The 25751-nt window shown below is 41.5% G+C and overlaps 1 protein-coding gene across 1 annotated transcript in view; it reads left to right on the forward strand.

The window, feature by feature from the left end:
• The window catches only part of LOC124802734 (serine/threonine-protein kinase/endoribonuclease ire-1), a 146566-nt gene that overhangs the window by 101431 nt on the left and 19384 nt on the right, over positions 1–25751 (forward strand). The window contains exons 11-14 of the mRNA XM_047263706.1: positions 4826–5112; positions 24073–24266; positions 24346–24464; positions 24595–24745. Coding sequence (XP_047119662.1) covers positions 4826–5112; positions 24073–24266; positions 24346–24464; positions 24595–24745 — 751 coding nt within the window. The remainder of the gene's footprint in view (positions 1–4825; positions 5113–24072; positions 24267–24345; positions 24465–24594; positions 24746–25751) is intronic.

Below are 25751 nucleotides of genomic sequence, written 5' to 3' on the forward strand. Positions count from 1 at the left end.
TGATGGCGAAATACTGACATAACAAATGGAAAAACTGATTAAAGTTGACCTCAGGAAGATGAGCTTGAGTTCTGCAGAACTGTGGGAACACATAGGCAATACTGATTGTACAACTTATCTTAGGAGATAGACAGAAAAAAAGGCAATCTACATTTATAACATTTCTAGATTTGGAGAAAGCTTGTGATAGAGTAGACTGGAATACATTCTTTGAATTTTTGAACATAGTAGGTATAAAATACGCAGAGCAAAATTTTATCGACAGCTTGTTTAGAAACAAGGCTGCAGTTACAAGGGGCAAAGAACTTGAAAGGGAACCAGTAGTTGAGCAGGGTATGAGACAGGCTTTTGGATTATCTCCATTGCTATTCAGTTTGTCATTGATCAATCTGTGAAGAAAACTGAGGAGAAATTTGGAAAGAGAATTAAAGTTCAGGGGAAAAAACTGAAAACTTTGATATTTAACGATGACATTGTAACCCTCAGACACAGCGAAGGATTTGGTAGAGCAGTTGAAGTGAGTGTGCAGTGTTTTGGGAAGAGGTTACAAGATGAATATCAACAAAAGTAATGAAACGTGCCCAATTAAGTCAGGCAGGCCTGAGGAAATCAGATTCGGAAATGAGGCAGTAAAAGTACTAACACAGAGAATATAAAAAAGTAAACTGGCAATAGCAAAAAAAGGATTTATGAAGAAAAAGAATTTTTTAACTTTGAATATAAATGTAAGTGTTAGGAACTCTTTTCTGAAGGTATTTTCCTGATGTGTAGCCTTATTTGGAAGTGAAATGTGGATGTTAGACAGTTCAAACAAGACGTGAACAAAAACTTTTCAAATGTCCCAATGCAGAAGATTAGACTGATTTATCAAATTGCTACGGAGGAGGTACTGAATCGAATAGGGAAAGGAGAAATTTATGGCACAATGTGATTTTAAAAACGGATCAGGTGATAGGACACATCCTGAGGCATCAAGGAACTATTAGTTAGGTAATGAAGCAGAGAGTGAGGATAAAAATTGCTTAGGGAGACCAAAACTTGACTGCAGTAACCAGGTACCAATTAATGCTGAAAAGTAATGCCTCCAAGTATTTTATGTGAAAACTATTAACATTCTATGTCTCTATATGTCACACCTATATATTTGCAGCCCTCTTCCATTAAGGCGCTTAGAATTGCAGCGTATAACATGGCAGTGTGTAACGTAATTATGTTGATGTGTGAGAAACAGTGTGCTGTAATTGAGTTTCGAATTCAAAGATATTGTCTACACGTTGAGCACCCTCCTCGTCAGCATAACAGTGCCAGACAACACAAGAGCACTGCGGTATCCAGCGGCTTGGGTTTACTGCCATGGTTCATCCTCCATACTGTTCCTACTTGGCCCCATCCAATTTTCATCTGTTTCCAAAACGTTACTTTCATTGTGATAATGCAGTGCAAGCAGAGGTGAGATTGTGGCCCCATCAACAGAGTCAAACATTCTACAGGGTGGGCGAGAAGTCCCCATACCCCTTAGTATTGAGTGCTCATTGATTTGATTTGTTTCAGCACAAGTACTTAAGCATTAAGTGTATGCTTACATATTAAGTGACATCTTACTTGTGTATTAAGTATTGTTAGTTAAGTATTAAGTTACTTACGTATTACGTTCTGTACACTTCCATGTTCTTCTTGACATATTTTTGAGTATGTTCAGTGTTATAGTGTGAACTGTATCCTCAACAGCATTGCTCAGTTCTTCATTTGTAGCATAACAGCTTACAGATACACACGTCTTAATGACTCCCCATAATGAGTTGTCATGTGTGGTGAGGTCAGGACTTCTTGGTGGCTATTTCAGAGGAGCTAGTGTTGCTGATGAACCATGAGACCTGTCCGCCATCCTGGAAAGTGTTCATTTAGGAACTCACATGCTGAAAGAGTGTAGTGAGGAGGAATTTGATCTTGCTGCAACCATATGCATTATGTGAGACCCTTTTCCTCAAGCTAAGGTGTTAACCATGTTTCTAACTTGTGCAGATAATTTGTGCCATTCAGAGTCCCTTAAAAATGTATGGTCCAGACAAATGTGATGTCATCCCTGCCTGTATCATTTATCATTATGTGAAGTGGGTTTCTTTCTAACTCAACTGTGTGATGACTATTCTCTTTGGCCCAAGTGACAATATTTCTAGCACATGGGGTGTGAGAAATGGCACATTATCTGAAAACATAACTTTAGCATGGTTCACTGCATTTGAAAATTGAGTTCACAAAGCACAGTGTGCTAAAATACTTGCATTCCAGTCTGTATCCAATAATTCATTTACAAACATCAGTCAAAAAGGTCTGCTGTGAAGGTCTCGTTTTCTTGTGATCTCCATCGTTGTCCTCAGTGTACTGAGTTCCGAAGCATGTTTACATGTCGAATTCATTGGAAATTGTTCAGTTGAAGCAGAGACTATAATGCATGTCTCTTCTTGTGTCTTCTCCTTTCCATTCCATGAGCTGTCTATAACACTGTCAAAAGCAAAAGCACATCTTTCCCAATTTAGAAGTGTTACCTTTCATGGTGGAGCCTTATTCAGTCTTTCCTGAAATGTTCCCATAATCAGTCTCATTGTCTGCCCAGTGTGTGCATTGCTCATGCACCCACACAATTGTCACTAATTGCTCCTCAGTAGTGTAACTATGATCGCTCACATCTGTCATGACTACAAATTAAAACTCGACTTCAACTGCAGAAACATGTAAACATGAATTCCAACAATTGATAGGAAGTGACATAGCTACCAACCTGCATAATAACATTTGTTATTAAACAAGGGTTGCAGGGGGTAAGGGGATTTCTCACGCACCCTGTTCAGTGACGGTATCAACAAACAGATCTCTCATTGGGAAAAATGTGTTACCACCATCGTGACTATGTTGAGAAGTAGATATCTAGACATGAAGAATAAATATGTAGAATGTTAATAATGTTTGTTTTATTTAGAAAGTGTTAAAGAGTTTACACATAAAAAAAAATGTAGAGGCATTACTTTTCAGTACACGCTCATAAGTTGCAGTAGTTACGCAAAGATGAAGAGACATGCACAGGACAAATTATTGACGGAAGAGGCATCAAACTGGTCTTCAGGCTGAAGACCAACATCATTGCCAACAAGACACTAAAAAGTCCTGTAATCCCCCCCCCCCCCCCCCCCCCTCCCCTCCTCTCTCCCTCCTTCGTGTTTCCTTGTGTGTCCAAAGAATGTTAACATCAAGTCGTATGAGTTCTGTTCCCATGTTACTGTCAGTGTAGTTTTAATTTACTGAGCACTGTTTTTAACACATAATTTCTTTACCTACTACATGTCTTTCATCAACTCTTTATCCTCTGCATGTGTATCGGTGCAAATACCCTGTGATTTATAAACTTGCTCACTCTTTTTCTATATCTGTACATAAATACTTTTCTTCGTGGCAAAGTGATACTTCCAGCAGAGAGTACGAGTGTAGGACAGTAAATCTTTGACAAGGGCTGTTTGGTTGAATCTGGGAGTGGGGCTGAAGGTGAGGCCTTTGGATAGGACAGAGGTTTCGGATTGGGAGAGAGGTTTGGAGGAAAGGTTAACTACTGAATTAGGGTGTTGTGGTTCCAGATTGTGTTGATTGGAATTTTGAGGTTTTGGAGGGAGTGGAGCTGGAAGTGGGAGATTGAGTAGATGGGAGAGACTGGGTTTGTGTGCAATGAGAGGAGGTTGAGGTTTGCTGGAAAGGTTGTGAAGGGTGAGTGAGTTGCCTTTCCGGAGGTGGGAAACCAGGAGATTGGATAGTTTTTTGAGGTGGAGGGTGGCATGCTGTTCTAATTTACGGTTGGCCTGTAGGAGGATGCCGGTGTGGATGTGGGAGAGGAAAGATTAAGGACTTTTATTAAGGATAGGAGTTGACGGGTGTGTTCATTGGCTGAGTTGATGTGTAGGTGAAGGATTAGGTGGGTGAGGGCAATGGATTGTTCAGTTTGGAACTGGTATAGGGACTGATGGAAGGAAGGGTTGCAGCCAGAGATGGGAACTTTAAGTGTGAGGCCTTTGGGGGTGATGCCAAATGTCAGACAAGCCTGAGAAAATAGAATATGGGAGCGTAATCTGGCTAGGGCAAAGGCATGTTTGCGGAGGGAATGTAAATAAAACTTAATGGGGTCCTCAACTCCTTTGGTTCCATCAGATTCACCTGGTCCTACTCCAAATCCCATGCCACTTTCCTTGACGTTGACCTCCACCTGTCCAATGGCCAACTTCACACGTCCGTCCACATCAAACCCACCAACAAGCAACAGTACCTCCATTATGACAGCTGCCACCCATTCCACATCAAACGGTCCCTTCCCTACAGCCTAGGTCTTCGTGGCAAACGAATCTGCTCCAGTCCGGAATCCCTGAATCATTACACCAACAACCTAAAAACAGCTTTCGCATCCCGCAACTACCCTCCCGACCTGGTACAGAATGTAAATAGTAGCAGAAGGACTTCCCACTGTTTTGTTGGTTGATTAAACATCTGAATGAGACTAATGGTCATATTGAAAAAATGAATAAAAATATTTGTTACAATTTGTTGGTGATGTTAATTTTGAATGAGAATGGATGAGTGCAGTCATAATTCATGAAAAACAACTCAAATATATTGTACTCATTGACATCTAGTCACAGATTTTCTAATTGTGTCATATATATTAAGGTCTGCAAGTTTTTCTTTTATGTTGTTTCTGTCTTCTTTTTGCCCAACTTTGAGAATTATCACTGTCTCATGCTATTGTAACACCTCAGATGAGAACCCCATTTTTCTCCTTTTCTTTTAGGGGTGAATTTGACCGGCGAGCTGTAGCTGTAAAGCGGATATTGCCCGAGTGCTTCACAGTAGCAGACCGTGAGGTGGCTCTTCTGCGTGAGTCAGATGCTCATCCAAATGTAGTTCGCTACTTTTGCACAGAACAAGATCGCCTTTTTCGTTATATTGCTCTGGAATTATGTGCAGCAACATTGCAAGACTATGTTGAGGGTAGATTCCACATTGGTCGAATCTCTGCTCGTGACATTCTGCACCAAGCAGTTGCTGGGTTGCATCATTTACATTCTCTTAATATAGGTGAGTATTTAATTTTATAGGTAAGCTTTGGATCTGAGCCCATACCATTTATATTTTTGCTTAAACAATGTTTGAACAAAGGAATATCAGTTGCATTACACACACAATAGAAGTTGGTGAAAGAACAAAAAAAAGAATCTTTACTTAGTGGGAAGCTGCGATATCAGTAACTTGACCCAATGAAGAATAGACAATTACAAATATGGAACTGTTGTGAAGACTAGACAGTTACAAGCATGGAACTGTTATGAAGACTATACACTACCAATTCACACATTAAATTTTAGAATATCGTAATTGTAACTCAATAATAGTTTTGTGTTACTGTACATATTATTATTATTATTATTATTATTATTATTATTAGCAAATTCTCTCTGTAAATGGAAGATGTTAAGCAAATAACTCAATCAGCTTTTCTTTAGATCCTTCTTCTTGTTCCAGTAGGCTTACATTCTTTCCTAGAAGGCTTATTTACATTTTTCTGACCACTTTGGTCTGTACTGTTTTTTGTTTTGGCTGCTCTGATGTAATTTCCCATTTGTCTACTTTGCATCTGAAGCTGTCTCTCTCTCAAAGTGAATAAGTGAATTAGTCTTGTGTTTGGGTTGTTTATGTCCTTTCAGATTTTGTTCAGCCAAGGTGTTGATTTCATAAGTGATTTTACATAGTCTATTATCCTTTTTGTTAGTCACTTTTCTGGTAGTCTGTTGAGATGACCAAAGAATTTCATTCGCCTATTCTTAATGTCAGTTTCGATGATTGAAAACTTTTCTGTTGCTCTGATTGATTGCAGCCTATAAACGTCTTGTGTACGTCTCACTCCTGAAATTTTCGTAATGATGTTTCTCTCTTTTTCTATTTCTTCAAGTTCATGTTTGCTGTTCAGCTTCATCATTTCACTTGTGTAGAGGATCATTGGTTTTATGACTGTGTTGTAGTGTCAAATTTTTGGCTGTCTTGATATGGATTTTTTGTTGTAGATGTTTTGGACTAACACTAATGCTTTTTTTACTTTTAGGAGGTGATTTTGCTGAGAGATTTTTTCAAGGCCTGTCAGTTCGGTGGATTCTCTGAGGTATATAAAGTATGGGACCCTTCTGATTTCTCTGTATTTTGTTTTCAGGCTCATGATTTCTGTGTTTGAACAAAAGAATTCAATTTTCTCAAATGAGATTTGTAACCCTACTTTTTCTGCGCATTCTTAAAGTGTCTCGAGCTGTTTGGTGGAAGTCTCATTGTCCTCTGTAAGTACTGCCAGATCATCCTCAAATGCAAGGTATGGAATGTAGAGGCTGTTTTTGGGAAAGCACAGTACAATTGGCTTCCAAAGCTCATTTTTCTTGAGTTCTTTCTCCCCTTCTTCCATATCCTTTTCTACGATGACATTGAACACCTGTTTGAATGTCAAATGGTTGTGAGATTTCCCCCATAAATTTTACTTTAGATTTTGTGCCAGTTAGTGTTTGTTTTATAAGTTCTCATGCTTGGGGATCTAGTCCCCTCTTTTCTAAAATTTGGCATAGTGAGGGTCTATCTATCGAGTTGTATGCTTCTTTGAAATCCATGTGCATGCTAGAGGTTTTTGTCTGAGGGCTGGCATTTTGAGCATGGTTTTGAGGTTAAAACTTTTTTCTGAGTATGAGCTGTTTGGTCTGAATCCTGCTTGACATTCTGCTGATTAGGGTTCTAGTTGCCTTTGTGCTGTATTCAAGAGACAAGCTGACAAAATTTTGTAGGTGACTTGTAAGAGGGAGATCCCTCTATAGATGTTTACATCAGATGTGTTGTCTTTTTTATACAGTGCATGGATTGGAGCAATCTTCCAGCCATCTGGGATTTTTTCGGTTTGCCAAATGTTTCAGATTATTTGCATAATTTCTTTGAGTAGGGTTTGGGCCTACATTTTCCAAGAGTTCCACTATAGTTCCAACCTCCCCTTATGCTGTGTTGTTTTTAAGTTTCTTGATATGTGAATAAACTTTTTCTTATGTTGGTAGTAATGAACTTTCTGTTGCGATTTCGGGATGTATACTCAGAAATCTCTCTTTGGGATCTGGAAAATTTAAAAGCTGTTAAAAATATGTGGCTAGTTCTTGGAAGGTTTCTTTATGTGTCAAAACTAATTCACTAACGTGTTTTCAAAAGCAGAGGTTCTGTGGAGAGTACCCTTTGATTTGGTTCAGAGAGGTCTTCTAGAAATCAAATATTGTAATTTTTGAAGTTGTCTTCAGTTGATTACAGTTGGTCATTGAAATATTTTCATTTATTTTGTCGTAAAATCTTGGATGTTTGTTTGTGAACTTCGAGGAATTTCTTCTGTGCTTCCAAGGTTCTTGGGTGTATTTCCTCATGCAGTTGTCGGAGGTGCATGATATTTCAGCAAACAACCATTCTGCCATCATCTGGTGATACTGGCGGTACAACCAAGAACCTTGGTAGCATCATATATGCTGGGAAAGCCTCAGATTGCAAAGTTATTGTGTGTTTCTCCTGATTTGTTGCAGTTGTAATTTTGCCTTTTCTCTTTCTTGTTGTTTCCAGAAAGGATGTTTTGGTTTTTTTTGAAGAGCTCAGGTCTTTTGGTGTTTTTTGATGATTTTAGTTTAAAAATTTCTTGCAGTCTTCTGCAGGTTGTTCTTCCCATTTTTCTGTCATTTTAGTGTCTTTAATTTTGTGTAGATCAAATATTGGGATCACCAGTGTTTTCCTGTTGAATTTTCTTGTGGGCGTGAATTTAATTTTGATTCTGTTAAATAATGATCTGAATCAATGTTTGCACCTATGTGCATTATGAATTTATTTTTGGTAGGTGTACAATATTGTCATATGATTAGTCTGAAATTCTCTTAAATGATGGATGGGTGATTGCCACATTTTTTGTGCTTTTTCTGAAGTGAATGTGAAATAACTTTTAGATTGTTTTGTTGGCATAACTCAACAAGTTGTTCAGCATTCTTATTGGTTAAATTATGAGCAGGATAGTTTCCCACTATCCTCTTGTATTTGCATTCCCTGCCAATTTGAGCATTAAAATCACCGAGTATAATTTTCGCATCATCTCTTGGAATTTAGGCCCTCTGTGTCAAATTCTTCCCAGAGCCATTCTGCATTTTTTTTTCCCACCATTTGTTGATGCATGCGCATTAATAAAGGTATAATTATTATTATTGTTATTGTTATTATAGAAGTGTTGAGTCATCAACAGGCACTCACAAAAGACAATGAAAACTTGCTAACTTCCAGAAGAAATCCATTGACAAACTAGAGGATAAATACAAATACAGCAGTGTATACTGCCACTGTATTATCAACTCTTCTTGGCCACAGTGTGGTGTTTGACAGCTAGTTGGTTTCATAGTTGGTATTCCTGTGATGGGATGGTTTAAGATGTGCTAGGTGCATGAATCGAAGAGCTCTTGCTCCTAGATCTTCCATTGGGACATGACACATGCGGCAAGGGGTTGGTAGTGGTAGTGAGAGTGGAAGATGATGTTTTATTCCTGTAGAAGACCCAATACTTCCTACTCCAGTCCTGTCACAGGCTTATCTTATCCGTCAGAGGCAGGGCCTCTTGTGAAAACAGCCATGTCATAAGTGCTGCACAGACTTTTATGGTGGCATGACAGCCAACCACCTGTCCAACACCTCCCTGCGGGTCTGGGGGTTAGAATAGGCCCGAGGTATTCCTGCCTGTCGTACGAGGCAACTAAAAGGAGATTCACATGTTTCGGCCTTTATGTGATGGTCCCCTGTAGGGTTTGACCTCCATTCTTTAAAATTATCCCAAAGAGCGAGCCAGTTGGGGAAGGGCGCCTTACAAGGTGAATCATGTCCATCGTGCATTGAGATCGTTAGCCCACTTTCTCGTCGTCGCATTGCAGTCCTACCCATTCTCCATTTCTTGGGCGAGGACACCTTCCTGGATGCGTTTTCCACATTCACTATGCAGTGTCGATTTCTGCATCGATGATGACCATGGACTTCTTTGCACCCGATATCCAGCACGGTAGCAAGTCCGTTGTGGTGGGGCCGCCATGTACCCTGTTGATTGTAGCACCCAGACACCACAGGGATCGCTCTGCTGATGCCTGCGCCGTTAACTCTCCACGTATGCCAAGAGGTAGACACCCATCCCCCTGGGGCATTGGGACTCCTGGCAATGGCTATCCTGCCAGTTGGCCTTTGCTGCGGCTGGGTGGCGCCCGTAGGGAGGGCCCCTGGTCAGAGTGGGTGGCATCAGGGCGGATGACACGCAATGAAGTGTAGCCTATCATCTCTTGCTGTTGACAAAACACCAGTAGTCTTTAAGTGATCACGAGCTCAATGCAACGCATAGAAGTACGACCCAAAATCGTTCCTCTCCTTGGCCACACCATGGGAGGAACATCAGGCTAAGGATGGCAGTGGATCTTATTCACCACGGTACCTTGTATGTTCAAGAGCTGATTGGGAATCTTTCATGGCGATGAAGCCTCAGTTTTTTGTTGAGCATTTAGAAGACAAGTTCGGGGATGTGGAGGGCTTGTCCAAAATGAGATCGGCTCAGTCTTGATCAAAACAGAATCCTCTGCCCAGTCACGGGAGTTACTCCCTTGTGACAAGCTGGGGGATGTTTCTGTAACCATCATGGTCCATAAGAGCTTAAATATGGTCCAGGGTATCATATTTCACAGAGACCTTCTATTGCAGTCTGACGATGAGCTTCGCACCAATTTAGAGTGGTGAGGTTTACATTTCATCCAGTGTGTCCACCAGGGTCTGAAGGATAATCAGGTTGCCACTGGGCCTTCACCTTGGCCTTTGTGGGTGATACATTGCCTGAGAAGGTGAAGGTGATGGTCTACTGGTGTGATGTAAAGCCCTATATCCCTCACCCGATACGGTGCTTTAAGTGCTGGAAGTTCAACCATATGTCTTCCCGCTGTACTTCCAGTGTGACATGCTGAGATTGCAGATGACCATCACATCCCAAAACTCCATGTGCCCCACCTCCCATCTGTGTCAACTGCGGAGAGGACCGTTTGCCTTGCTCACCTGACTGCAGGATTCTCCAGAAAGAAAGGAAAATCATGGAGTACAAGACTCTGGACCGACTGACCTACACTGAGGCTGAGAGAAAATTTGAACGCCTGCATCCTGGGCGTATGACATCGTCTTACGCTGTCACTACAACAGTTCTGGCACCATCAGCTCAGCCAACCCAGGTCACATCTAAGAGCCAGAAGCTTACACCTGCCCCCTTAATGGTGGGGGGCACTTCCCTCTCTGTTGCTCCTGCACCACCTACTTCAGGAGCAAACCCCCCCAACCATCGCGGACGTCTGTCCCCACTTCCACTTCTAAGCCAGAGAAGTGTAAGTCTTCTTCGGCTTCTCTCACTAGGAAGGGGTCCCTTGGGTCATTCCCTTCCCAGGTTTCTTCTAGTGGGAAAGGCAACACCCGCCAGTGCCTGAAGAGCCCAAAAGCAGCTGGTTGTAGGGCTTCACGCTCATCCTCAGTCCTGGAGACTAAGCCAGTGAAGTCCTCCCAGCCAGGGAAACCCAAGGAGCAGTGAGAGAAATCCAAAAAGAAAACCCCTAAGACCAAGGAAATTGCGGTGACGATCGCACCACTGCTAACTAAAAGCTCTGCGGCTGAGGATGGGCTGGAGATTTTGGTATCCGCTGAGGACCTAGATCTCGCCAGACCCTCAGACACAATCGATATAGACTGCCCAGGCAATAAATCGGTGGCAGCAGGTGACTCTGAGGTGTAAACTGCCTCATTGAATGTTCCATGCCTTCCCCGTCTCAACGATGCCATCCTCCAGTGGAATTGGGGCGGTTTTTTCCACCGCCTGGCTGAGCTACAGCAACTGTTAAGCTTTACACCTGCTATCTGCATTACCGTCCAGATAACCTGGTTCCCAGCAATGCAGACCCCTGCCCTCCGTGGCTATAAGGGATATCACAGGAACCGTAGCGACTATAATCGAGTTTCAGGTGGAGTTTGCATTTATGTCCTAAACTTCATCTGTAGTGAACATGTGCCCCTTCAAAGCCCTCTTGAAGCTGTGGCTGTCAGAGTAAGGATGACACAGGAAATAACTGTCTGCAATGTATATCCTCCTCCAGATGGTGCAGTAGCCCTGAATGTGTTAGCTACACTGATTGATCAACTCCCTAAACCTTTCCTACTTCTGTGAGATTTTAATGTCCATAACCCCTTGTGGGGTGGTACCATGCTTACTGGCCAAGGCAGAGGTGTCGAAACTTTATTGTTGCAATTCGACCTCTGCCTCTTAAACACTGGGGCCGCCACACATTTCAGTGTGGCTCATGGCAGTTACTCGGCATTGATTTATCAATTTGCAGCCCAGGACTTCTTCCATCTATCCACTGGAGAGCACATGACGACCTGTGTGGTAGTGATCCCTTCCCCATCTTTGTGTCACTGCCCCAGCATTAAGCATCCGGGCGCCTGCCCAGATAGGCTTTGAACAAGGCGGACTGGAGAACTTTCACCTCTGCTGTCACCGCTGAATCTCCCCCACACGGTAACATCGATGCGGTGGCTGAGCAGGTGATTAGCACAATTGTTTCTGCAGTAGAAAATGCGTCCCCTCGCTCTTTAGAGTGCCCGAGGCATGAGTCAGTCCCTTGGAGGTCGCCGGAAGTCGCTGAAGCAATTAAGGAGTGTCAGCGAGCTCTACAGTGGCATAAGCGGCACCCTCCCCTGGAGCACCTCATAGCCTTTAAACAGCTCCATGCCCATGTTCGCTACCTTATCAGACAATGGAAGAAGGAGTGTTGGGAGATATACATCTCCACCATTGGGTGTCACACGTCACCTTCCCAAGTCTGGGCAAAGATTAGGTCGCCGGAAGTCGCTGAAGCAATTAAGGAGTGTCAGCGAGCTCTACAGTGGCATAAGCGGCACCCTCCCCTGGAGCACCTCATAGCCTTTAAACAGCTCCATGCCCATGTTCGCTACCTTATCAGACAATGGAAGAAGGAGTGTTGGGAGATATACATCTCCACCATTGGGTGTCACACGTCACCTTCCCAAGTCTGGGCAAAGATTAAATGTCTACAGGTACCAGGCCCCAACAGCTGTCCCCGGTGTTACCGTAAATGGCGAGTTATGTACCAACGCAAACAGGATTGCCGAGCACTTTGCTCGAGCCTCTGCATCGGAGAGTTACCCACAGCCTTTCGCACCCTCAAATGGCAGCTGGAAGGGAATGTCCTCTCATTCACTACACGTGGCAGTGAATCCTATACGCCCCATTTACAGAGTGGGAGCTCCTCAGTGCCCTTGCACATTGCCCCGACACAGCTCCTGGGCCTGATTGCATCCACAGCCAGATGATTAAACATCTCTCATCTGACTATATCTTCCCGTCATCTTCAACCGGCTCTGGTGTGATGGCGTCTTTCCATCGCAATGGCGGGAGAGCACCATCATTCCAGTGCTCAAACCTGGTAAAAACCCACTTGATGTGGATAGCTGGCGGCCAGTCAGCCTCACCAACGTTCTTTGTAAGCTACTGGAATGTATGGTATGTCGGCATTTGCGTTGGGTCCTGGAGTCACATGGCTTGCTGGCTCCATGTCAGGGCGGCTTCCGCCAGGGTCACTCTACCACTGATAATCTTGTGTCCATTGAGTCTGCCATCCAAACAGCCTTTACCAGACAGCAACACCTGATTGCCATCTTTTTTGACTTATGTAAAGCATACGACATGACTTGGCGACATCATATCCTTGCCACATTGTATGAGTGGGGTCTCCAAGGACTACTCCTGATTTTTATCCAAAACTTCCTGTCGCTCTGTACTTTCCATGTCCAAGTTGGTGACTCCCATAGTTCCATCCATATCGAGGAGAATGGAGTCCCGCAGGGCTCTGTATTAAGTGTCTCTCTATTTTTAGTGGCCATTAACGATCTAGCAGCAGCTGTCGGGCCCTCCGTCTCACCTTCGCTGTATGCAGACAACTTCTGCATTTTGTACTGCTGCTCCAGTACTGTTTTTGCTGAGCGGTGCCTCCAGGGAGCCATCCACGAGGCGCAGTCATGGGCTCTAGCAAAGTCGTGTATCATGCACTTCTGTCGGCGTCGTACCATTCATCCGGAACCCGCACTTTACCTTCATGATGATCCACTCACTGTAGTGGAGACATATCAATTCCTAGGACTGGTTTTCGATGCTTGATTGACTTGACTCCCTCATCTTCATCAGCTTAAGCAGAAGTGCTGGCAGCACCTCAATGCCCTTCGTTGCCTGAGCAACACCCGTTAGGGTGCAGGTCGCTGTACGCTGCTGCAGCTCTACAGAGCCCTTGTTCAATCCCGAATTGACTATGGGAATGTGGTTTACGGTTCGGCAGCACCTTCAGCATTGCATTTACTTGACCCTGTGCACCACTATGGGGTTTGATTAGTGACAGGAGCTTTTAGGACGAGTCTGGTGACCAGTGTACTGGTGGAGGCTGGTGTCCCTCCACTGCAGATCAGACATGCGCAACTGCTCACAAGTTATGCAGCACACATTCATAGTTCCCCTGAGCATCCGAATTACCATCTCCTTTTTCCGCCCGTGGTAGTCCATCTCCCGCGTTGCCGGCCCAGATCAGGGCTAACGATTGCGGTTTGCGTGCGGGCCCTTGTCTCCGAACTGGAGTCCTTCCCTTTACCACCTCTACTTGCGGTCCGTTCATGTATGCCTCCATGGTGTACGCCTCGGCCGCAGCTTCATCTGGATCCTTTGCATGGCCCTAAGGACTCCGTCAACCCCGCCACTCTCCGCTGTCACTTCCTCTCGATTCTCAATGTGTTCCGGGGCTCTGAAGTGGTTTACACCTACGTCTCAATGGCTTCTCATATGTTCATGGAGGACATATTGAGCAGCACTCCTTGCCAGTTGGCTGCAGTGTTTTCACTGCAGAGCTGGCGGCCATATCTCGTGCTCGTGAGTACATCCACTCGTGCACTGGCGAGTCATTTCTGCTGTGTACAGACTCATTGAGCAGACTACAAGCTGTTGACGAGTGTTACCCTCGCCATCCTCTGCTAGCATCCATTCAGGACTCCATCTATGCCCTGGAACAGTCCCGCAATTCCGTTGTGTTTGTGTGGATCCCAGGACACGTCGGAATCCCCGGCAATGAACTTGACGGCAGGCTGGCCAAACAGGCGATGCGGAAATCGCTTCTGGAGATAGGCATCTCCAAAACTGACCTGCATTCTGTCTTACACTGCAGGGTTTTCCGGCTTTGGGAGACGGAATGGCATAACAGCACACACGACAAACTGCGTGTCGTTAAGGAGATTATGAATGCGTGGAAGTCGTCCTTGCAGGCCTCTCGCAGGGAACCAGTTGTCCTCTTCCGGCTCTGCATTGACCATACGTGGCTAACGCATGGTTACCTACTTCATCGCGAGGACCCGCCTCAGTGTCGCTGTGACTCCCAAATGACAGTCGTCCACTGTGTTGCAGAGTGGCTGGCTTTCCCTTTTTATTCTTGCAGTTGGCCAGCCACTGTATCTGCTTTCATGTTTTACTCTCTTCTGTTTCTAGCATCTCTCTGTTGTTGTTTTTTTTTTTGTAATCTTTTGTTCCTTTTAGTGTTCGTTGCCCACACTTGTGGCATTGTTTTATTAGGAACAAGGGACCGATGACCTCGTAGTTTGGTCCCTTCTCCCGCCTTTAAACCAACCAACCAACCTATCCAACAGAACGAATGACCACCTCCAGGCTGTGGCCAAGAACAAATTTGATCACCCACTGACACAACATACTGCTGAGCACTACACACTCAAGTTCAGTGGCTGCTTCATGACCTATGCCATATGGACCATTTCCTCTAGTGCCAGCTTTTCTGAAGAACTACGTAGATGGGAGTTGCTCTTGCAACACATCCTCTGCTTCCATAATCCTCCTTGGCTCAGTCTCCGCTAATCCACTGTTCCTGCACTCTCCACCCAACCGTTCCCCTTCCTCTACCCTGTCACACCCTTCCAGACCATGCCTTCATGTCACTTCATCATACACAACATCTCATGGCTTCAGTATGGTGTATCATGTGCCTAGCCCACACATTTGTCACTCTTCCCTCTCACATTCCTAGCTATCACACCTACTGCCTCCCTTCGAGCCACTAGTTACCTATCCCCAAACCTTCTTCCTGCTTCCCGCCTCTTTCTCCTTCTACCCACACCATCCACCATAACCCCCACCCCACTCTAGTCCACTTGCCAAACTACAGTCCTACCATTGTGTTTCTAGCTGGCAGACTATAGGGAGCACGGGTGTGTGTGTGTGTGTGTGTGTGTGTGTGTGTGTGTGTGTGTGTGTGTGTGTGTGTGTGTGGTGGGTGGGTGGGTGGGTGGGTGGATGGGTGTGCGCCGTGTAACTTGCCAAAGAATTTCTTCTGAAAGCTAGCAAGTGTTCATTCTCTTTTGTGTGTGCCTGTCAACAATTCAACGCTTCTGCTATTTGGTGAGTGGTTTCCTTTACTCTCAAAATTATTTACATTCTGCCAGAACTTTCAGACTTTGTTGATAATTTTATATGGTTGACACTGAAAAACAAATACTGTAAATGCTGATAAACTCAAAGAAGTGACAGTGGTAAATACATATGTTATAACAACTACCCTGTTTCTACCATGAATAGTTTCCCCCTGTTCCTGATTCACTGGTACAAATATTTCCCACCTGATAACTTATTTGATGGACATAGAAATAAATAATAAATTGAGCAGTTTTATTTGTTAATGTTCCCAGAGAGTACATTTCATTATTATGCTGAGAAAAAAAAGAAACTATGTTGCTGTTTCACTAGTTTCCAATTTTAAAAAAATTTGTAACGCTGGACCATGTAATAATGTAAAAAGAGACTTTGAAACCCATAACAGAACACACCAGTAATTTGCTTCTAGAGCTCTCCTATAAAATGTGGGAGACAGGATGCATTTTTCTCATGGGAGTAAGTAATTCCATCCAGTAATGGTTTGTCCACTGCAGCTTCTGAGGGATCTTAAGGCAGAATTTCCTAGCAAATTAAAAATAATGGCATACCTTAATCACACGTCATGGAAAACAAGATGACCATATGTACTCCAGGATTATAAGATTTTAATGCATTTCTGACTTTATAATAAATGTGTGATTTAAGTTGTATCCCAGTATAGGTTCAAGTGTGCACCACTCTCTCTTGCAGGCTGTATGAATAGTCAATGATAAAGTTTTAATTATTACCTTGAAAAAATTGAGCTATGAACATGAAATATCCTTTCTATGTATTTATCCTTCAGTACGACACATTTTTCATAATGATGGAGGACTTGGCAGAGATCTTGTTTGTAGAATTCTGCACTTTGATTGTTCAAGACACATTCCACCTTGAAACCTTCCTTGTCGTCATTTTGGAAATACCTGTCAGTTTTCTTAATTTGGGGCATCAGGTCAGTAGAATATGAAGTGGGGAGGGAGGAGGCTAAATTTTATTCTCCAAAGAAGCAGCATGTGCGACTGTCATGTGCGTAATAAGCGGTGGAATATGCACACAACCTTTGAGCAGCTTCGCGCAACACTTCGTCTTGACAACCTCCCACAGCCTCATCAAGAGATTTTGGTAGCATGCTGCTGTGATGGTTTGCCCCTTAGGAGTGAATTTGTTAGCAAAGAAGCCACAAAAAATACTCACATTCATTTTGCCCGAAAATGATTGAGTCTTTGCCTTTTTTGGCTATGGCGAATTTTGCTTGCTACTTTTTTCCTTGTCTCGGGGTCATAGTTGTACACCCAGCCCTCCTACATAATTGTAGGTTTGGAAAAATTTATGTTGCTGCCCGGTTCAACAGGTTTTCCATGAGTTTTTAGCAGTCATGGGGCACAGCAGGCGGCAACCTTCATCGAGTTCAAAATGTTATGCAAGGCTGAAGCAGTGGATAGCTGGTTTGGGAGTGGAAAAGTACTGAGACCACAAAGTAAAGTACATTTCAACAACAATTTATTAAAAACATTCCAAATCTTTACACTTAGGAAATACACTGATAATGAAATGGTAGGAATTGAAATATTGTAAAGTTAAAAAAAAAGAACTTGCATTACAAGTAGTGATCAAGGCATAACAAATAAAAAAAATTGAAGAACAGCTTAAGGTCAACTGACAAGTGTCTTCCACAGCTGCAGTACAGTAAATTTTAAATCAGAGGGAATGAAAAGTACTCAACAGTGATGGTTAAATACTTGGACCGCAAGTCATATAACTCAAGGTTATGAACAGGCACAGTACCACCCAAAACTTAGCCACTGAAAAATTAACTTAACACAAAATTAAAGACATATTTCATCAGTAACCAAAAAAATCCTGAAGTTACAACTAGGGTTAGTAGAACACAATTCGGTACTGTTTGCAAGGTAATGGTGTAAGGCAAATCTAAATCATTCTTAGCAACAGCACCAACAGCTTATCACAGTGATGTACTTGGTAATGTGAGAATACCAAGAACAGTTATAGATTAAGAAAGGAAGTACTAAATCTAAAATTGTTGCCAGAACCAAAACTTACAGTTTTGGCCACAAGGAACTTTAACAGTGTTTTAAAAGAAAGACATGAACTAAATTAATAACCAGCAGCCACATAAGCAAACTTTATAGGTGGCAAAAATGACTTTGGATTTCCCCTGATATATGGTGAAAGTACAAGAAGTCCATAAGTAACTGTATACAGGTTCCTGCAGCAAAGAGGCTAAGCGAAAACAGTAGTCTGAACTTATACTAAAGGATGCTTTTGGGCAGTGCTTGTTAGATTTACATAAAGGTTGAAGGTCGTCTTTAAAAACAAAACATATATAAATTGAATAACTGAAAAATTCTTAGCGTGGCAAATGCTGAGCATCAGGGGCAGCAGATAACAGCAGGAGCTGCTTGAATACGCAGTCAGGGTGAGCAAGACTCAGCAGGCAGCATGACAAGATAAATAACTGACAAATAATCAACAGAGGACTAGTTCTAAAAACAGCAAATGGGAAGTAATATGGATCTGATATACTCAGCTGGCAAGCTGTCTTACCAAAGTAGATCTCGTTTGTTGGATGAATTACAAAATCTATTTGGTGACTGCACAGTGAGGTCCCTGATAATAAAGCATTAAATATACATATAGTCAGAACTAAACACTAGTCGGTTTTAAAACCAGTATGTAAATTAAGTTTAGCAACCACTAAAAACACTAGCAAAATATATTGAATGAACACTATTTTCGTAAAAGGCAAGGCACTTGATAAAATGAAAGGTAAGCAACTTATAGGTAGTTGAAGGATAGTGCCTAAGAAAATACCAAACAACTTAAACACACTGGCAAACATGAGACAAAAGAACAGGGCAGATAATCTACAAAATAATATAACAGAAAGTACACATCACAAGACAGCCATGCTGCTAAGTACTGTGGTGAATGAATAACAAATCTTGTAACTTAATGCACATTCCCTACAGTCAGTATCGAAACACCAGAGAGCGCCTTTAGCTTGCAACACCTGACCCAAGTCTTGGCACAAATATCAAGTAGACACAGAGGGAACCGGGCTGCCGCACAAAGCACAAAAATTAATGTCTGTATCTAAGAACCTCACTGTAGTCCAATATGTGGGCAGGCATTAGTTTCCCAAGCAGGCTTGCTTCCTTCAGCAATCAGGTAGATGACAGTCAAGTTCCCAATCAGCATGGTGGTACTGATAATGCTCTGTAGGTGAGGTGGCCGTCTTCCTGCAGTGTTCAGCCAGCACAAAGCACTCACATGTCCAGGATTAACACGGTCCTCCAACTGCCACTGCTGCGAGCTAGTTCACCGTGATAGCTAGCCGAGGAACAGTGGTGGCATTAGGTGTCAGTGACCACTTATGGCCGCACGCCTATGAGGGCCTCGCAGAAAAGTTGTTGAAGCTATTAAAATTTTAGCTACTTAACTGTCCATCTCTATTTTCTTACAAATGTTGTAGTATTTATCTAGGATCGTCCGGCAACATTATGACAGTTATGCGGCAGCACACCAAGCATACAAGTTTGGGACTGCAGACTGGTTCTGGTAGGCCTATTACATTACACTATTCAAGTGGGAATACCTGTCGTGAATCAGTGCATGCGCACTAGATGGCAGTAACACATGGAACTCAAGAGACTGTTTTGCTGTATAATTGTTCATACAGACTAAGAAAAATTTAAAATAAGTTATTAAATTATATACTTGGAGAGGAAGCCAATTGCCGTATTAAAGAAAGAAGCATGTTAAATGGAAAATACACCTACTTTTCTTTATACCATATTCACAACCCATTTGGTATGCACAGTTTTTCCGAATTGACGCTTCAATCCAACAACAAGCAAATGCGACAATGTTCTGTGGAAGAGACAATATAGGCAGGAGCATTGTCTTGGCCAGTAAACGTACCAAGTGACACTTCACTCTTTCTTCAAGGTATCGAACTGGTAGAAGTGAACAAGTCTTTTATCTCGGAAGATGTAGTTGTACCAATTTCAGCCATACATACTAAAGGTACCCCATCCTGTGGTAAGTCACTATACAAATACATTTATTGCCAAATTTATTTGGTTGATACATCACAGAATGAAAAAAAAAAAATTGTGCCATGTGTGATAATCGCACAGCCTATTCACTCTATACTAAGACATCGAGTACTTTAGGCACCCTACTGTACTTATGAACGTACTTAGCACAAAGTTTTTTTTTAGATCATCATGTCTGGAGGACCCTCGAGAGACAGAGACATAGGGAGAAAATGGGAATCCGGTGCATCAAAAAGGAAAAGAATGGTTGAGACAATTACAGCTACCAAACTACGAGTTCAAGCATGGTGAAATTTCTTAATAAATCTTAAGGTGTAACTGCACCAGATGCCTCTGATGAAGCTCTTATCCAAGTGTCTTTAGTTTCTGAAACAGAACCAGCTCCAGGATCGAATGACTCTGTTACCCTTTTTGATACAGCATCAGAGTTGGATGAAACTGCTGTGAGCCAATTAAAGACATCAGAAATGATAATCAAGAGCAAACTGTTCATATAAGAGGGTCCTTTATAGATAAGATCTGGGAAAGTGGGTATTATCAGTAACAGATTCACAGCATCATGATTTAATGCAAAATGGCCCACAGCAAAACCTAGAGAAAGCCGATGTAAGTTACACCAAAGTTGCAAGTAAAAGACATTTTACTAAATTTCATTTTACTAGAAAATTGAGTACCAGTAACAATCAATATCGCAGATGGTTAGCTTCCTCCATATCTCAAGACAAAGTTTATTGCTTTCCATGTCGACTTTTATCAGATTTGCAGACACAGATGGTAAAAGAAGGATGTTGTTACTGGAAAGATCCAAGTAGAATATTGCAAAGGCATGAACAAAGTCAATGACACACGGAGTGCATGATTAGATGGTAAAGGAATGAAGTATGGAAAAGCAATAGATAAGGAAAATGAGACACTGATTAGGGAATCAAAAAAGTATTGTTGCAAATTGTTTGAAAGATTTATCAATATTATAAGATACTTAGCTTCACACAATCTGGCATTGGGTCATCGAGAATCCCCTAACCTAAACGATAGCGGGAACATTGGAAATTTTATAGACCTATTTAAATTGTTATCCAAATATGATCTAACTCTTGCAACGTGTTAACGAAATGCAACTTTGTCGGCATTATCTGAGGCACGACACACAAAATGAATTAATTACATTAATCTCCAAATCTGTTATCAATGAAATTATAAACAGAGTCAAACAAGCAAAATATCATGCTTTCATGCTCAATTGTATTAGAGATTTGAATCATGGGGAACAAATGTCAGTAATATTAAAATTTTGTAATTCCTCAACTGGAGAGATAGAAGAAAATTTCATTGGGTTTATTGCTGTCGCAGAAACAGTGGGAGAGTATTTAACAAATGCCAATATAAAGGAAATAGAAAATAATGGCCTACACATCCAAAACTGTCGAGGACAGGGATATGATAAGGGTGCCAATATGGTTGACATTAACAAAAGTGCTAGAACAAGAAGACTCAATTTTAATCCACAAGCTTTGTTCACACCGTGCGGATGCCATTGTTGGAATTTGCTTTGCTAGATGCCAATAAAACTTCTAAAACAGCTCAAACATTTTTTGACTTCATCAATAAAGTTTGTGCTTTTTACAAAATCAAGCAAGCATTGGGACCTTATAAAAACTAAATTGAAATTGACATTGAAACCTCTGTCTGAGCCGGCCGAAGCGGCCGAGCGGTTAAAGGAGCTGCAGTCTGGAACCGCGAATCCTGCCTCGGGCATGGATGTTTGTGATGTCCTTAGGTTAGTTAGGTTTAACTAGTTCTAAGTTCTAGGGGACTAATGACCTCAGCAGTTGAGTCCCTTAGTGCTCAGAGCCATTTGAACCTCTGTCTGAAACGTGATGGGAAAGTAGAATCGGAGCTATAAAAGCAATATTTTTGCAATTTGATGATGTCATCGAAAGTGTGAGTGACCTGAAAAACAGAACCGATGATTCTGAAATTCTTAACGAGCGAAAAGCAGTCTTGAAAGAAATGTTAACTTTTGAATTTAGTGTTGCAATACAGAGATGGTATGAGATTTTACTACATGTCAACAATATAAGTAAACTATGGCACTCAACTTGAAAGTCACTATTGATACCTTACATTCGTTTCATGACTGGATTCAAGAATCCATAACACAGGATTTGAAACAAGAGTCACAGAAGCTCGATTGTTTGTAGAAAAAAGTGGTTACATAATGGAGTCTCAGTTTTAAAGAAAAAAGAATAGCACAGAAAAAAAGAATGTTCAGTCACGAACAAATTGATGAAATTATACAATCTGCTGAAATGCCGTACAGAGTTAGCTTTTTTTAACACAATGATAGATGCTATAATAGTCTACTCTGAATCTCGATTCAAAGCACTCAACAAATGTTTCGAACGATTTGGTTTTATTTATGATATGAATTATTTGAAATCATTAACCAAGGATGACGTTTGCAAACAGTGTAATGATTTAGGTACCATACTTCGAGAAGGCGAAAGTAGCGGCATACAGCCTTTTGAACTTATGAGGAACTCCAACTTTTAAAGTCCAATCTACAGGACTCAATCAAAGATGCAAAACAACTTATTCAGTAAATATTAGAAAATAATTAGGAAGAAGTATATCCACATCTTTACATAACAATCAGAATAATGCTCACAGTTCCAGTCAGTACAGCATCTGCCGAGAGAAGTTTCTCAAAGTTAAAATTGATTAAGACATACTTCAGAAGCAGTGTGCCAAGAAACTCTGTCTGTGTTGTCAGTAGTACCAATTGAAGTGGAAATAGTGGCTGGTATTAACTACGATGTAATCATTAAAAAATTCAGTGAGGCAAAAAGTCAGAAGTTGTGTTTATTTTGATGTGTGTGTTTAATGTAATTTTTGTCATTGAAATAATCCTTGGATATTATAATAATAAAATTTGTGTACTGTTATTATTAGTGTACAATTCAGCTCATTTAATTTAACATTTTCTGTCTGACTGGAAAGTGAAAAGGACCTTGCAAAGCTGATTCATCGCCGACATTCAGTTTTTGTGTAGCGCCGCCACTGCCGAGGAAGAGGTTATATCCTGTCCCCCACAGTGTTGATGTGTGCACTCATAAGGCAAAGCATCCTCTGGTTTCCCATCAATGGCCAGAAACATACCTAGCATAGATACTATTACTAGTCAAGTGCAAATGGCTCAGAAATGTGGAAAACTGATCCGTGGCTAATTTTCAGTTTTCTCACTGTTACCTTGATTGTGACAACTGTTCTTTGAGCACTGTAGTGCACTTCTCTTGCCAGTCCTGGTTATTTACAGAGAGATGATTAAGCCCTTTATCAATCCATTCAGATTTATTTGACCACACTGGAAGCATATGCACCACATAACCACTGCCATACGATTATATGATTGTGCATTGTTCAAACCAACTCAACATGGATTGTTTCAGCGTTGTTCCCCTTCAAATGTAGAAAACACGTTGTCACATTGTACTCCACTTTATCAATGGGCTGCATCATTTTGTTTTAGCACTTCTAGTAATGTACTGTGGTTCTCTAGTGTGGAAATTTCAGTTTTGACAAGGACTGCAGACATATATCTGAGAAAAAACCTACCTAACTTTATTTTTTCAAAGTGCTAATTAAAACTTTATAACTACCCTCCATAAAATCTGTGGTAACCCTGTAGAGAGAATATGCATAATCAACGAGCACACAGCTCCACAGCCAACCTAAAGAGATTGCCGTGCTTCGGCATAGATGGCACAGCGATTGCTGCACCGTGTGCATGCAGAAAAGCCTTATACAAGTTGGCGGACTGGGCCCTTGGGCAAACTAATGTTTACCTGACAATTGCATTCTCTGCTGTTAGACTGTGGTTTCACTCTCTATTTCATGATGCTTCCATCTACTAACAAACAATAAATTTATGTATAGTAAACCACTCATATGCATGATGATGCTACGTGGCAACGTAAATAATGTGGATGCATTGAGTTAGACTATGTTTACCATCATTATGTTGGCAGAAACAATTGAAAATCAATCATCTTTGCTGAAGGTAGAGCGTACATAAATATATTCGATACCAGCTAAAAGACTGAATTGTTTCTGCTACTTATAGCACATCTCATCAAATTTTTTTAAGTCATGTAAAAATTAAGGACATGTAAGTATGATTATCTTCTCGTATAACTTCAGTGAATTCAATGATAAGAAAGAGGTATGACATGAAAAAAGATACCCTCTGTTGTGTCCCTAACCGTTATGCAATGTGTGTTCATGTGAATTGTAGTAGCATTGGTCAGAGTAAACTGTTATGCTTGCTCCCTATTATTTAGATGACTAATAAGATCAAAAACAATAATATTTTGTGAATTTCAGTTCACCGTGACATAAAACCACACAATGTCTTGCTTTCAATGCCAGATGGGAAAGGGGAGGTCAGAGCAATGATATCAGATTTTGGTTTATGTAAGAAACTGAAGATTGGGCGCACATCTTTCTCTAGACAGTCTGGTGTAACAGGCACAGAAGGATGGATAGCACCAGAAATGATGAATGGATGTGTTCGTGCGGTAAGAACAAAACTAAAGGACATCTTTGTTCATAGTGATTGTTCTTGTAAATATCCTTATTTGATGCTTTGTTTTTCAGACTTGTGCAGTTGATATATTTTCTATGGGGTGTGTTTTTTATTATGTTTTGACTGATGGCAAACATCCATTTGGGGATGAATTGAGAAGACAGTCCAATATTGTTACTGGAGAATATAGGTATGACCATATCCATTTGACATAACTTTTAAATTTTTTCTTTGTGGTCTAGTCTGGCAGTTGCCCCCATACTTAGTCATGTTCAGGGAATATTTTTTGCACAACTCACTTCTTGTGTGTGAAATTGCAGACTGGCAGACTTGGAAGGAGAAACCAATGCTCTGCAGCACAATCTTATATCAGCAATGATAACAGCAGATCCTGGTAGCAGGCCATCAGCAGTTGCTGTTAGGAACCATCCTGTATTCTGGAATGGTGCTCGAATATTAGCTTTCTTTCAGGTAAAAGAATCTACTCTCTCTCTCTCTCTCTCTCTCTCTCTCTCTCTCTCTCTCTCATCTCTCCACCCCCTCCCTTCCCCTTCCTTCCTCCCCCTCATTTTCTCTTCCTGTTGTTTCTTGCACCTTATACTGCCATCTGTCCTCCCTCTCCATTTCCCTTCGCTATTTTCCTTTGCTTCTGTGTTTCTTCAAGTCTGCACACTTCCATTTATTTTGGTCACAAAAACATTTTGTGTATGAAGAACATTCACGTAATTGCTCCTTTCCTTAAGGGGCTCCGGAACGCCCTATACTTGCAATGTTAAAATAACGCTTATAAATTACATCTTTCCTCACAAAGTATTTGAGGTAGGAAGTTGAACTTTTTACAGATTATTTATTGGGATATGGGCTACAACTTAACACAGTGATTTTACAAAATTTTAGTTCAGTTATTAAAGATGATTTTTTTTCAATTGTAATGAAAATTCACAACATTTTTTTGCAATTTTTTATTTATATATTCAAAAATATACAGTTTTTTGGAAAAAGGCTGTGTTAAATTATACAGAAGGTACTGTGTAACATTTACTGAAAGTTTGAAACAAATATGTTTGGAAGATCCTTAGAAAACATGTAATTAGTATGAGAAAATAAAAGTTTTGGGAATCGAGCGACAAAGATTGGATTAACTTTTTAGTGCATTCCAGGTCCATAGGATGGATTATCTTCATCCTCTGCAAACTCCTCCTCCAGCTTCCTCTTGTTCCTCCTCCTGTTTACTCTTGCTTGTATTTCTAGACTCTTTACAGCCCTGTCTGCAGCCCGAAGGCGTTCCTTGTCTAAAGCAAGCATCGCTCGTACCATGTTAGAACCTATCTTCATTCCCATATTTCTAAATACCTTGCACCTTACAATGTTGCCATCATTGAAAGTCGCAACAGCATCATACACACCAAAGTGAAGTGTTTCTATTCCAACAAATACAGTCTTGGGGATTCTCGACCATATAACACTATTTACACTT

The sequence above is a fragment of the Schistocerca piceifrons genome, chromosome 6, assembly GCF_021461385.2.
Source record: "Schistocerca piceifrons isolate TAMUIC-IGC-003096 chromosome 6, iqSchPice1.1, whole genome shotgun sequence".
Lineage (NCBI taxonomy): Eukaryota > Metazoa > Arthropoda > Insecta > Orthoptera > Acrididae > Schistocerca > Schistocerca piceifrons.